The sequence below is a fragment of the Cololabis saira genome, chromosome 1 (assembly GCF_033807715.1).
Source record: "Cololabis saira isolate AMF1-May2022 chromosome 1, fColSai1.1, whole genome shotgun sequence".
Taxonomy (NCBI): Eukaryota; Metazoa; Chordata; class Actinopteri; order Beloniformes; family Belonidae; genus Cololabis; species Cololabis saira.
The window spans coordinates 37,520,588-37,535,362 of NC_084587.1; the positions used below are offsets into that span (position 1 = coordinate 37,520,588).

Genomic DNA, 14,775 nt, shown 5'->3' on the forward strand with positions numbered 1-14,775 from the left:
TTCCAACATTTGATTATAATTCGATTATTATATAGATTAGAAAAATGGGTTTACTCTAAAAACCTAACATTGGCTTGACGTCTAATTATAGTAAGGTAATGTTTACTAGATCTTTGATGATGGTTGCTTGCCATCACTACATAATTAGTTATTAGGGATGTCCCGACTCCCGACCAAGTTGGAGTCATTTTATTTTGAGTATCTGCTGATACCGAGTCACGATCCGATGCTTTCGTAACGCATTAAAAAAATGATCAAATACAAAATAAACATATCCAGGCTTTCAGCTATTTTTATTCACCTTATTTTATCACTTTGCACTTAAGCAGCGCAGTTCTTTTCGAGGTAAATTGAACAATTAAGTAATAATAGTGCAAATTTAAACAAAATTGAAATTACCAACCAACCAAAGACAGACTTTAATGTGTCAGCTGGGAATGGTCCAACAATCAATCAAGTCGTTTACCAAAGTCGCACTAAAACATTTTGACAGATTTTTCAGCGCAGTGTACCACATTAGATTGGTTTGAGGTCAGTAAGCACAACAAGAATTCATATATAAGGATTTTTGAGAAAAATTTAAGGGATTCAAGTGTGCTTATAGTGCAGAAAATACAGTAAACAAAGTTAGGTCAAGTTCAAACCCCTTTATGACCATCCTGTCATCCCTAACAGGATTTGGCTTCTTATAAACATGACTTTTAGACAGTTTAAGATATCTAGAAAATTCCCAAAACTACTGTAAGTAAAAAAAATAATAAAAAAAAAGACCTAAAGTTAGTTTGTGTGAGAGAATAGGATAAAAAATATGGGGTTAGAGGGGGGCGGATGATTTGCTGTGGCAATCCCTGAAGGGAACAGCTCAAAGGAAAAGAAGACTGGAAAGCAGAGGTTTGCATGTGTATACGATCCTTTACGGCTTCCCCAGGTCTCCCTGAAGTACGACCGCAATCAATCAAAGATGACATTCACCAGCATGTCCCATCCATATTCACAGGCTATGCTCAAACATCTGTATTGTTAACTTCTCATCAACATCTCCCGGGAGATAAAAATTTAAACAATTTCTGAAAGTCTAAAAATGAGAGCTTTCCGGTGCTGCACTGTATGATACACTAGACATTACTGTAAATGTACGCTGTGTGACCAGCTATGAGTAGTGAGAGTTATGTAGTTTTGTCATGTTTTGGAGAGCAATTTCTGAAATATTTGGGCTATATTCTCAGAAAAAAAAGCCATGCCAAGTACACTTTTGGTCACACGTTTACAACTTTTTCTGCTCTCTTGAGTTGAGGGAGGAGCTCCACCCTCATTAAAACACATGCATGCTCACAGGTGAGGAACTTCCACCAGTGGGCAGTACGTCGGAAACAGAAACAAAAAGAAAAACGGACAAAAACGTGCGTTTTAAGTTTATTAAGCTGTTATATTGACTCATGTAATTTAAAACAAACATGAACACCATTACTCCTTTTAAGAAGTTTTGATGGCGAAACCAACTAAAAATTGATTGTTAAATTTGTCACCGTTTAATTTTGTCATCTTTTTGTTCCTTTTTCTCTGTCAATGGGCACAAAACACTACATCAGAGGCAGGCAGTCTACCAGTATTTTGCCATGTGGTATGCTAGTTAGCTGTGGATGCCCAAATCTAACAACACCCATGCTTTGATTTTCATATAAATTAAACCACTTTGTGAATGTCAGAGATGTAGCTTCAGCCACGCATGCTCTCAAGCCTGATGGCTATTATTTCTGTTTCTGTTTCTGTTCTTCATCTGTTCTCCACACTGTGTCTATGTGCTGTTTTGTAAATTGATGTGCTAGACCTGCAACTTTTGCACTGAAACTAAAGCAGTTTTTGATACTTCCAGGGCCTAAAAGTTGTTCATTAATTTGATTTTCTCCCATTTCTTCTATATTTTTGCCATTTTGTGCTGTGGGGTGTACAATGCACCTTTTTAGTGTTGCTTTTGTTTTGCTATCCCTTTTGAGGTCTAACTAATTCAAATAAAGTATGAAAATAACTAGGCCATTTGCCCTACTTTCATTCTTTTTTTATTCTACCTGTAAAAACTTGCGTTAAAAGTTTTGGCTAGTTCTTGTATAGTTGAAAATTTGTCCCTGCACACAATCATTTTAAGTGTTTTGGGTACACATTTTTGCTATTAAGCTTTCTGACATACTGTCATAAGCCGCAATGTCATTTGTGATCAGTAAGGTTGTAGTGGGACCAAAGGTTATCAGGTCATTGGCCTAGGTGAGTATATTTTTTTCCACAGGAGATCACGGTGTACCCTCCCTATTTTCATTTGCCCTATTCCACATGCACACGGCCAGATGATTTACTGAGCTTAAGATCAACATACTTTTTTCTTGTCTTTTTAAGGTACAAATCAAAGGTTAATGGGGTCACAAAGTTTTTGTTGGCTTGGTTAGTCACCAAATCCCTGCCTCTAGCCTATAGTAGAAGTACTTTCTTACTTGAGACCAGAAAAGACTTGATGCTGGTGTTTTTCTAGCTGGGAGTTGGTGCTTTGGCCATCAAAACAGAACTGGTTTCAAAGTTGGTAGCTTGCCCTGAAGTAGCACTTGAACTGCTTTGATGAAAAAGGGTTTGTCTTATCTGGGGTTCTGTAGATATCATCAGCCCTACACTGAAATATGTATTTAACATTCACAGGAAAAAAGAAGTTGAATCATTTCGAGTTAAATTCAATACTTTTTGTAGTAAGGGGGGTATTTCATGAATTAGTAATGAAATAAAATGAGAGAACCTGCAAGGACGTGGTGTTATCAGTGTCCTATCTAACATGCTGCTGTTTGGGATTTTTAACAGACTTGCATTCATTTGATTACTTTACATCAGTCCAAGATAGAGAAGGTAAATCCAAGCATGGAAATTTTGCGAGTGCCCAAATCAGCCCTGTATGCAAGAACAGGAGCTCAGACAGGAAAGCAGGACACTTGTATAAGCAGCAGTGAATCTGACAGCAGAAATGCAGTTTTGGGGTGAAGTGGAGCATATTTGTATGCATGCATGCACTAATGTTGTGAGTGTCGGGGCACATTTTTTTGGGAGAGTGGTGCAATGTACTAGTGTGAAAACAAGTAATCCTGTTCTCAATTTGAAATAATATGCTAGTAATAATTCAAGATTGTTATACACATTTGTACTATATCCAGGACACAGCTGTCTACAAAAAATAGTAAACATACTTATCTTTCCACAACTATTAAGTCCAGTCTTTGCTCAATTTATCCAACAATAATTCACTAAATATATTTGAATAAATCTAACCATAAATCTGCACAGTCGTTTAGTGAAATTTGGGCTTTCAAGTGCACAACTTGTGAGATATAAAATATGGACAGCTAATGTCAACAAATGAGCATTGAAGATAAATGTGGAGGTTAAACTACTTTTATTTATACAATAGCCCACATTTCTGATAATGATCAGGTAGAGAAACTTATGGGACTGATTAATTGTACTTGCACTGAACTTGTTTGCTTTTCTCATAAAGTATTTTGAGGTGATTCTTGTGAATTGGCGTTGGGCACAAACTGAATTGAAACTGAATGAACTGCTCATTTATGTAACTTGAGATGGAGCGAACATACTAGAGATAACAAGAGAGAAATAATATTTTTGGAGTGAAAACCCAGATAAAAATTCAGATTTTATTTAGATTGTATTTTGTAATTTTTTTTATTTCAAACATTAGCATGATGAAAATACTTGATCAGCAAAATTGTAATAAGGCAATCGGAATTTGTTTTATTTAGTCTGGATGATAATTTAGGAACCATTTATTTATTGTTTATTTAAGTTCCATCATATCTGAGCTTTTCTCTCCAAGGCATATTTCAAATATTTTCAAAGCTTAAGAGTCATGTTTTTCTTTCTTCTGGTTGCACTAATAATCCCTACCAAAAAATCCCTAAAAAATGATGGACAAAAAACAAGGAGCACCACTGAAATTTGAATGTAGTGGAAATTGTATACGGTTTTCCACTATCTTAATATTTACTGACGATTGAATAGTAACAACATTTTTAAAGCAAAGTTCACAAAGACATGATTTAAGATAATAAAAACATTTAGCTAAACATTATTGAAGCAGAGACAAAATAAATGAATTCCTTAATCGTAATCCCTTCACAAGAATGTCATATTTCCTCTGCACAGTTGATAAATATTAATATAGTATATGGGCGGCAATTCCATCAGTGCATCTGTCAATGTATAGTTGAAGGATTACCCTGTTACAGTTGATATGTTCTTGATATGTAAACAAAGTTTGCCTTTGCGTCCACACTCAATTACTTTTCCCACATATATTGAGTTGACCCAATAGCAATATGTACATCTGCTGGGAATGTTTCAAAGTTGTACTGGACTCCCTAATTATAACACTGTTGAAAATTAGGCAGCTTCATCCACGTTATGTCATGAGGGGTCACATTGGTCAAGAAGGCAGCTACGTTTGCTGCTTTCTGCTTTCAGTTTGGCTCTTTAGTAGAGAAGACTTCCCAATTGGGGGAAATGGGGAGGGGAGAGAAACATTTGATCTTATTACATAACCTTTTTGCTGAGAGGATGTTCGCTTTTGAACATATTTTTCGCCCTGTTGTGCTTGCAGATGTTTTGTCCCTGAGTCATGGCAGACAGGAGAGCGGAGAAGTCATGTGAAGAAGCCAGCAGATCGTTAGCCAGGCGGGAGTACGAGGCGGCAGTCAACCACAGCACAGAGGCTCTGGTGGTCCTTGCACCCCAAACCTCACCCTCCAGTGCCCTTGTCCGACAGAGCCCTCCTTCCCTTGTTGCTGCCACGCCCCTTCGCAGCCGTGCCCTGCTCTACCGAATCGCTGCCTTCCTACAGCTGGTGGGGACACTGATTGTCTTAAGTATTGTAGCTTTCCTACAATTGCATGCATGTAACCTATGATCTAAGGCAACCACTCTTTTCTTTCCTCTAGTCTTTGTTTCACTCCAAATTTTGGCCCGTTCTCATAAAAGTTAGTGTCAGTTATGGAAGTGGTATTTTTGATTTAAGCAGGAAAGGATACTTTTCCTGTGATTTTGAAATGCGGTTTTAAACACTTTCCTGCTGTCCTTCTAGAGAAACATAATACTCAAATCGTAGAGCCTGATCGTTGTGCTTTAAAGCCACTGTACTTCTGTCATCAAGTAAAGAGTAAAGATTACAAATCAGCGCAATAAACAGTTTTTTCCTTCAAACTATTATGCATTAAAATTGCAGAAGTAACTCAAGTCTATTGATTATGAAAACAGTCTTATAATGAAAAAGTGAGGGTCTCTGTTGTAGAGGTGATTGGAATGTCTGGAAATTCTGTTTCTACGACCCCAAGTGTAACTTTTCTTTCTTTTTCTTTCTTTTCTTCCCTGGACCAACAGAAAAACTATGATGAAGCAGATGAAGACTGTAAACATGGTGAGTAGAAACACAAGATTTCCTTACAATGAGTCTATTTGAAAAAAAGCATTAGGTTGGATTTCCCCGAGCAAACTGTTAACTTATTTGTTAAACTTATTTGTTGTTTTTAAGTCAAAACCAATAGTATTTACAATGTATTTATTCTAATAAGTGCCATGGCAGTGGCTGTTTGAAGTGAAAAAATCCCAATATTGGAAATTTTGGTAATATTACGCCAAAGAGGTCAAAGTTTAGGACCCAGATATACACAAGTGTGTGTCTCGATTACTGAAGCAGGGTACAAGGGTAGCCAGCCACACTATATCTGCTTGGCTCTTTTTCTTTTTTCTTGAGAACAGAATCAAGAATTATTACATATTTGCATGCTTACCTAATTGATTAAAGTAAATGAATGCTCTTCCTACCTGTTCCTCATGTACTTTCTCAGTTCTGGCTGAAGATATTACTTGGGGAGATGGTTCCCTACAGGCTAGTTTGCGCTCCATGCTGTTGGATGGCAGCCTGCAGGAGGTGGCCAGCATCCTTTCTAAAGCCTTGTACGGAGAGCCAATGGTATGATCGATCTGCATTGTATACAATAACTTGCATGCATATAACCTTGATACAGTTGCAGTAACAAGATTTGAAGGCAAGAATATTATGACTGTTGGAAATCACAATTTTAGGTGTGTAAGCAGAGCTGGTATTGTCTGCACTTTGTATTTGCACAGCAGAATCCACATTTTGTCACAGTTCACAATATTGCTCTTGTTTTAACTAAAACAATGTGGGAGATGTAAATAAGTAATTAAAGCAGTAATACAAACATGCAAATAAACTACACAGAATGAAAGGTCTTATCAGTGTGGTCTCAGTGACTCGTACTGCCCTTGAAAATGCGTAATAGTAATAAATGCGTCAGATATAATGATTTGAATTTCAAATTTAAATTCTGTCAGCAGACTTATTGAAAGGGCGTGCTAACAAGTGTGTGTGTGTGTGGAGCAAAACAATGAGAGTTGGCAGGGCTTTATTTATCCTTAGTTGCGACATTTTTATTTTAAGGAAGCATTTGGAAATGCAGAATCACATGCACATGTTTAAGTTCACAAGAACTTAAAAAAACAGGCGAAACCTTTTAGAAGAGTTGATCATGCATGATGAAGCATTAAAATAACGTAAACCGAGCATTTGAGGCAGAAAAATGTAATTGTATGGCTAAAGGACAAAAAAGCTTATTTTGTGAAGTAATGCAATTTTACTGCGACGGTAAATGCCCTTATGAATATCAATGACAAAAAGAGTTACTGTATTTTTTAATTTTGTGCAAGTCGCATCTCTTACAAATCATTTATCTATTCTATATCTATAAGATAAACTTTTGTACTACTTAATTTCATATTTTTAAATACGGTATTTTAAATCTATTGTCTTATGTAAATAAAATAAGATAATCCTTTATTTTCTCCCTCAGTGGGGATACTCACTTTTGTTGTCAGCAGTACACTTAACACACACATGCAGGGGAGGGGTAAAAAAAGGGCAAAAAATATATATAATTACAAAGTATGAACAGTATATACAGTACATTGAAAAAAAGCAGGTGGAATGCGTGTGAGGTAGACAGGCAGATATTGCACATATGGTTATTGCACATCTTGTTATTGCACATGTTATTTATTGTCCATTAGCTACTGAGAGCAGGCCTTGTATCAAAGCATGTCTATAATTATATCGCTCAGTCACAGCTTTTGTTTTAAATAAATGACTGTTTGTCTTTCTCCGACACAGAATGGGATTGTTACAAAAGATCTGACCAGATTAAAAATGCTATTCTCTGAAATAGAGGTAGGTGGTTTGCGTTTTCTTTATAACCTTTTTGTTTTATGTTTTCTTTGTGTCAGAAAAACAGAAATGAATTGCTTAATTCCAACACTAACAGTTATTATTTGATTTTCTGCTTACCTGTTATATTTTACCTCTAATTTGGTATTAGATATAGTTGAATTGCTGCCCCCATGCAACTAAGTTACTCGTTAATATTACAGTAATAATGATGATGATGATGATGAATATCTCCATTTGTCTCAACTTTCCACATCTCAAACTAGGCGATAAATAGAGATATGGCACCAGAATACACAGATGACCAGGAGGAAGGTGAGCAAATCTGCACCATGAGCTCATTTCAATGTTTCTTTCTTGTTTTGCCTTGTGTAATGATTTGGCATCTTGAGCACGTGGACAGCTTTCCCAGCTGTCTGAAGTGTTTTTGTGTTGTAACGATCTTGGAGCTGCTGATTTGTTGACCACTTGGCTTGTGTTTTGATAGAGGTCCACGATGGCTGGCAGTTCCGGCCTCCTCCCAGAGGAGTCACCAGCAGCGAGGAGTACACGCTCTGTAAAAGGTAACATAAACTCACATATAGCTTTGTTCCATGTGTAAGTATTGTTTCAGAGTGCAAAATATCAGGACAACTAATATGTCCCTTGTACAATCCTGGGTTCTGTGAGACGTGTGATGTAGCTGGTATCACACAACATGTAGATGATAAAGTATTTCACTGAGGGCTGTAACATATGCTGGGAGAGACATGATCATGCAGAAGTTTGCGGTGACTCTTCCCTTGAAGGGGGAGAGCTTGTCCTAAACATGCTAGTGAAATACCCCCACAGATTGATAGAGCCGTTCTTCTTAAGGCCGGGACACACCAACCAGATAATTGGCCGTTGGACGCTGTCAGGCAGTCGAGCGAAGGTCGTGACCCAAGTTAGCTTGGTGTGTCCTGTGCAGTCGTCCGTCGGCGTTCATTTTGGGCCAATTCGACAAGTAGAATCCGCCATTAGCCATCAGCCTCTATGACCAATCTGATTGGTGAGTGCTAGCCCTTGACTAGCGAATCAGAGTTAACGGGAAATGACGTTGGTAAAAATACTCGATAGACAGCGATAGCACAGACACTAATCTATCATGGGATTGGTTTGGATTGTGTTTGACTGTATTGTAAATGCCATTATATTTTCATTATTAGCCATCGTATTTTCCTTCTTGACTTCTATCAGAAGTGAAAACACTGACTAATGACGGTTGTCTCTGCTCAGAACTCTAGACTAGAGTGAGCCGTCATTTCTGGTTGTTCTCCTTCCTTTTCTTTCTGGGTGACATCACAGATTAGCGCCGCCTGCAGTTATGGGGACATATTACGCGTCGTGCATGCGTCGGGTTGGTGTGTTCGAGTGTATTTTTTTTTGGACTGACTCAGGGAGAAGGGAGCCGTCTTTCAGTCCGACTGCTTTTCTACAGACGGTTGGCTGTCGGGTTGGTGTGTCCCGGCCCTTATGCCCTTTTCACACAGCTCATTTAAAGTGTAACTGATTCGCCTTTGTAGTGCAGATGGGGAGGCTAAATTTGAGGTGGCAGTGACACCTCTCAGCTGGAAACACAGTCAGAGCCAATTTGACAAGTGAGCTGGTAGGGCAGAGCATGTTGCTCTAACGGTCCTGTCACTCAGATGATTCTGAGATGTCCACATGCTGTTTGTGAACATGGGCCGATGCAGCTTTGCGCCACCTCTGTTTCTTCTGTGTGAATTACCTTATGGAGAGCCGCGGTGGCGTGAAGAGTTCCTTTTCTTGCGCAAAGAGTCCCAACTGCTGCGTGAATAGGGCTTTAGTTAACACCACACGTGTACTATCTCTGTTGTTAAGAATCCAGGAAAGAGAGTCTGGCCGCGCTCTACAATATTATCCCTTTCTATGTCAGTGTTGACGGGCCCTTCTTGCAGACACAATATGGGCATGTTTTGCATCACATTTACAATCACCGATAGTTGCTTCCAAGTTCCCTCTTTGTCTACAATAACTTCCTGTAGTATTTTTTCTTTTTTTTGGTCTCTGGAAACAACTCAGAACCAAATGAACACATGTTGCCATTTTTTTTTTTTAAATCTCCTATAAGATGAAGTATTTTTGTTTTTTTTTTGCTTTTTATATATACTGAACATCTAAACATAGAACCCAGTGGTACTCACTTTGCAAACTTAGAAATAAGCAGAGTAATGAGTAAATAACATCTTGCTTTAGCCCCACGTCAGCATGCTGTTGCATTTTCTCCCAGGTACTTGGAGCAGGGCCTGTGTCGGTACGGGGCCCAGTGTACATCGGCCCACTCGCAGGAGGAGCTGATGGAGTGGCAGAAGCGCTACGCGTCACGGCTCATTCGCCTCAAACAGCAGCAGGAGAGCAAACACTTCACTGAAAACTACATGGAAACCTTGATAGAAAAGTGGATGAACTCCCTTTCCCCAGAGAAAGTGGTGAGCGGCTTTGTGGTACATAGGAGCACGAGAATAGAGAATGAAGTCAACATTCATGATTGATTTGGGATTTAAAAAAAAAAAAAAATCTATTTGTTTTTAATTTACACATGTATTTATTTTATGTTATTATATACACATCAGCAGAAATTGTAACACCACAGACAAATCTGTTTTTACCATTGAAGTGTTATTTTGCTTAGTCAAGTTGTGCCAAGACCATCACCGAGTGCTAATCCTTCTTTGGAGCACCAGTTGTTTATGTTTATTTTAGCACTTCCAAACGTATTTGTCTAGCTTTTCTTAGGTGCAGATGTGAGTTTAATAGTAGCCTAACGATTCCTGACTAAGTATTGGTGTATTTCTTCTTCTTCTAGTTAAGTGACAGTTTAGAAGGAGTGCATGTTGAGACGAGCTCCAGTCTCTCGGTAACAGTCGCCACCAAAAAATCCTCTCACTCCTGGATCTACTCCTTGTTGTGCAAGGTATTGTAAAGAATTTAATGTTTTTAATATCCATCAGTGTAACAAAAAAAACAAAAACAAACATTTGTGTGTTCCCCATTGCTGCTTAGATTTGCTTGTAAAATACATGCATGTCTTTTTGAATGAATGAATGAATCTAATTATCATCATATTGCTCTCTATTATAAGCCGGCCAGAAAGCTGAACCGCGTCGCTCTGCTGTATGATGCTCACCGACCGCATTTCTTCATCACAAGCGTGTCAGCGGGGGAACATCTCCAAGTTGTTCCTAAAGAGTCCCAAGAGTGGACTCCAAACGAGGAAACGACGGGTTCGTTTGTATATTCATGTCTTGACCATTGATGGGATTTATCGTTGGTTTGTAATTTTCAACATTGTATGAGAATGCTTTCCTTGGAATAAGCTTTTTCCTGCTTAAAACTAATATGAATTATTTTCAGCTTTTTTTCTCAGTTGTATGACAGGGGTTTATGCAATAGGCTATTATATATTGTGTTGGTCTTTTAAAATATGTGATTGTTGGGGAATATAGTCATAAGGGGCTGCATTTCAGCCTTTTTGCATAAATAGTCAAAACCTTTTTTTCCCTTCTTATTTAAGTGATGATTGACATTGTTATGCCAATGGATTTTCTGTTTAAATGTACTAACAAAATGATTTACTGTGTTGACAGTGGCAGCAGACAATGGACTTGATCACTGTGTCTACAAGGTCGTGGTGGGCTTCAGCACAGAGATCTTTGGCACCTTCAGGCAGACCATTGTTTTTGATTTCGGCTCAGAACCTGTGCTGATGCAGCGGATCATGGTGGATGCTGCCTCTATTGAAGGTTTGATTGAAGTTTTAAAGTCTGAACTAGTGTGTGTATAAATATAATTTGCGTTCCACGGGCAGTAAGCATTAACAGGAATGAATTCTTTGACCTCTTTGTTCTTCAGACCTGGAGCACCTGATGGCAGCAAGGCAGCAGCTCTTGATGACGGCGAAGCGCTGGGATTCTTCATGCAAGACCATTGTAGGATTCATTCCCAATGAGACAATAGGTGAACTGGAGCGGAGCCTCCTTTCCCGCTATCAGATACCTCTATCAGCTGACCAGCTCTTCACCCAGTCGGTCCTGGACAAGACTCTGACCAAAGACAACTACCAGGCCCGACTACATGACCTGCTCTACATAGAAGAGATTGCACAATATAAAGAAGTTAGCAAGTGAGTCAGTGCATATTCAGAGTTTTTCTTGCTAAGCTTTTACAGTTTCACCAATACCCACGAATCATAACTTTAACAAATAAGTTATTGAGCAGCGTCACCAACTTACAAACCGAAACCACTTGAAGTGTCAATTCCTAAAGCTTCTAAAGATTCTTGCTAGTTTGAATTTAATGTTTTAGTTTTTTTTCTCTAATTGAATTTCTAAATATCGATTCATGTCTGATTTTCAGAACAGGCTTGTTAAGAGTGCATATAGGTTTAAGAGGGTGTGAATGTGATGAATTATAAACTCACCACAAGGTGTCAGACTTGACTTGTGGAAACTGCAGTTTTTATCGCCCGCACAGCTTCCCTGATGGAGCTTTTGTGACAACGTGACAAAAATGATTGCTTTCATGCAAGCGTTTTCCTCTGCTAGGGCAGACACTGGTTTTTGCCTTTTTAGAAAGTAATCACCAGCTGCTTCATTTGTTCAGTTTAGCATTCAGCTGCTTGTGGGTTACACCACCATAACTGTCTCCCAGTAAGTACGGCAGATCCTCCATCAGCTCTGTAAATGTAACTTCAATTGATCTCATGTCATGACTCAGTGTTATTTAACTTGGTATGGAACTAAATAATGGATCCCTGTCTGTCATCTTCAGCATGAAAAACTATTTTGAATTTTAAATGCCCACCATTTCTGTTGTGCATATGAACATCTATATTTGTGATGCTTTTAAGGACCAATCAAGTTTCTACAAGAGGTTTCCTGTAATTTGAATTCATTTTGATCTACACATATTAAGCAGTCAAAAGCTTTATTTCCATCATTAAATAGAACTGATAACTTAAAAACAATTCTACTTCACTCTTATCATATTACAGTTTTTCTGAATATTTTCAAGCTACATTTATGTGTCTTCCATGCTTTATAAATTTAGTCTTCTGAAGCGTTGCATCCAGAGAATGACACGCATCAGCTGATTGTTGGTATCTTTTTTGGGAAAGTTTCCCTCTAAGAGTCTAACCGGATGCTGATACAAAACCCTTTTCTCTAAAAAATGAAGGGTTCCTTTGGTTCTGTAACACTAGTGGTTTTAAAATAAACACAGTGCACATTAACACATCTCAACACATCCATCATTCTTTATACCTAGTTCATAAATATTTCTTCCGGTTTCATCATTTCAGACGCTGCACAGACCATTGTTAACAATCTTGACACGAACTTAATTTTTTTCCCCCCACAAAGGTGCTCAAACGTTCCACTAATTATGAGCATGGATAAGCTTTGCTGTTTTCCCTCCTCTGGATGACCTACTTGGTGTAGATTCCTCACACTATTGCATTGGTCAATCATAGATTTGATTTTAATTAAAAATTTAATATATAGTATGCTTAATCGATGTCCATGTTTACTCCTGCAGGTTCAACATCAAGGTGAACTTGCAGCTGGTCACCAGCTTTATGCTGACTGGTATTTCTGTTGGAGCCAAGTATGCCCAGAATGGACAGCTCTTTGCACGCTTCAAACTCACTGAAACACTTTCTGAGGTAACAAAAGTGACAGCATTCACAGCTGCTGCACACATACAGATACACTGGGATCTGCATTCTTTTTTTTATTTTGGTATTGGGCATTTGAATCTCAAAGGCATTTGCAATCCAGCTTATTCTATCAGTAACCCTTTTTCTTATTTCTTATTTCTAGGACACGTTGGCTGGGCGGCTAGTGATGACCAAGGTAAATTCAGTTCTGCTGCTGCCATTAGGCCGAGAGGGGTTCAGCAGCCACCAGCCACCTCCTGGGGTCAAAGAGCGTGTTTATGAGGCTGTGATTGAGGAGAAGACCAAGGACTACATCTTTCTAAGGATCTGTAAAGACTGCTGTGAGGAGCTGGGGTTGCTGCCTGACAGAGAATTACAGGTATGGGTTGCACCACATGATCGTGGTGTTATTTCTGTTCTGCTGTCACCACTGGATATAAATGAGGACTGAGGGAGACAGTTATTAAAAGAAGTTTCTCAATGTGCAGCCAGCAAATGTTAGACATTTCCATTTAAAGTGTATATCCTCAGTTAACATTAGTGAGTTTGGAGGGAACACCAATATCATTCTTGTCTATATATGAGACACCTCGCGATCAACAAATATCTAGTTAAAAATAAAGAATATGTTTTTAATATATTGAGCTTTTACAAACCCAGTGAAAAAAACTAATCGTAAAAGTAATTATTAATATCAGGAAAATTGACCAATGAAAATCAGGCATTGCTTTTGAAATGTGGTTAAATGGAATTAGGGCTACAACAATTCCCTGAGTACTTCGAATAACTCAAGAACAAAAAATTATAGAGGAATTTAGTCTGCCTCAAAGCCTTGTTTAATTAAAAGATAAATTAAAGCTCAGGTTTCACACAGATTATTTTTAGTGTGACACAACGTGCTTACACATATGCATCCCCTATAAAGCGGAAGAAGGCGGCGGGCTTTTCGTAATGTGAACAGTTTTGCTGTACATACGACGGAACCGAAAACAGTGACAGCGACAATGAGCAAAAGCATCAAAACGAAAGTAATAAGAGGAAGAGACGAAGATGTTGAAGGTGTGGGATCATTTTAAATTAAAGGTGGAGGTCCCGGTCCACATTTCAACTCGGCCTGGTTTCTTTTCCACTACAATCCAGTACCCGGAGCAGAAGTAGGCGGGGTTGGAGCGAAGCTACTGTGATGTACTTGAATGTATGATACAATCAAAGAAGAGGAAAACAACACTAAATATGTAGAACATGGAGGAGATTATATATGTGCTGCTTGGTCTGTGGCTTGTGTTTCATATCAAGTAAGAAAAAATGAGAGAATAGAGATCCCTTTGAATTCTCTCCTCAGCCACCAGGTTTATGAATGTCTGCACGTCACAGTTGGATCACGCAACAAACCTCTGCGCTGCCATTGATGAATAGAATGACGTCTGACTGGCCAACCTCCTGATTAGTCGTTGGCGTGTAGTATGATGACGTCAGACACAGCCCGACTCAGCCCGACTCAGCCCGCTTAGAACTTTGGCAGAGTAGTTACAGAAAAGTATCTACTCTGCATGGGTAGTGGACAAGTGCACAGCCGAGTCGTTACTAGTGGAAAAGCTTCATAAGACTCTTGTTCCAAGTCCCGGTCCACACCCAAGCATTTCTCTTTTGGTTCTGTATGTGAAGTTTCACAACCTAAAGGCAGTATTTAAGAATATTTTCTATTTTATTTTTGATAGTTAGATAAAAATAAGCTGGAAACAAATTTTTTACATTTTATGTTAAGTTATGTTTGAAGTAATTTTATTTATTT

The 14,775-nt window shown here is 38.5% G+C and overlaps 1 protein-coding gene across 2 annotated transcripts in view; it reads left to right on the forward strand.

The window, feature by feature from the left end:
- The window catches only part of helz (helicase with zinc finger), a 71,740-nt gene that overhangs the window by 9,625 nt on the left and 47,340 nt on the right, over window positions 1–14,775 (forward strand). For both annotated transcript variants that reach the window (XM_061722201.1, XM_061722193.1), the window contains exons 2-14: window positions 4,646–4,888; window positions 5,422–5,458; window positions 5,889–6,013; window positions 7,232–7,288; window positions 7,552–7,600; window positions 7,773–7,848; window positions 9,558–9,756; window positions 10,134–10,241; window positions 10,410–10,551; window positions 10,915–11,070; window positions 11,180–11,450; window positions 12,863–12,989; window positions 13,147–13,362. In XM_061722201.1, coding sequence (XP_061578185.1) covers window positions 4,664–4,888; window positions 5,422–5,458; window positions 5,889–6,013; window positions 7,232–7,288; window positions 7,552–7,600; window positions 7,773–7,848; window positions 9,558–9,756; window positions 10,134–10,241; window positions 10,410–10,551; window positions 10,915–11,070; window positions 11,180–11,450; window positions 12,863–12,989; window positions 13,147–13,362 — 1,788 coding nt within the window. In that variant the 5' untranslated portion in view covers window positions 4,646–4,663. The remainder of the gene's footprint in view (window positions 1–4,645; window positions 4,889–5,421; window positions 5,459–5,888; window positions 6,014–7,231; window positions 7,289–7,551; window positions 7,601–7,772; window positions 7,849–9,557; window positions 9,757–10,133; window positions 10,242–10,409; window positions 10,552–10,914; window positions 11,071–11,179; window positions 11,451–12,862; window positions 12,990–13,146; window positions 13,363–14,775) is intronic.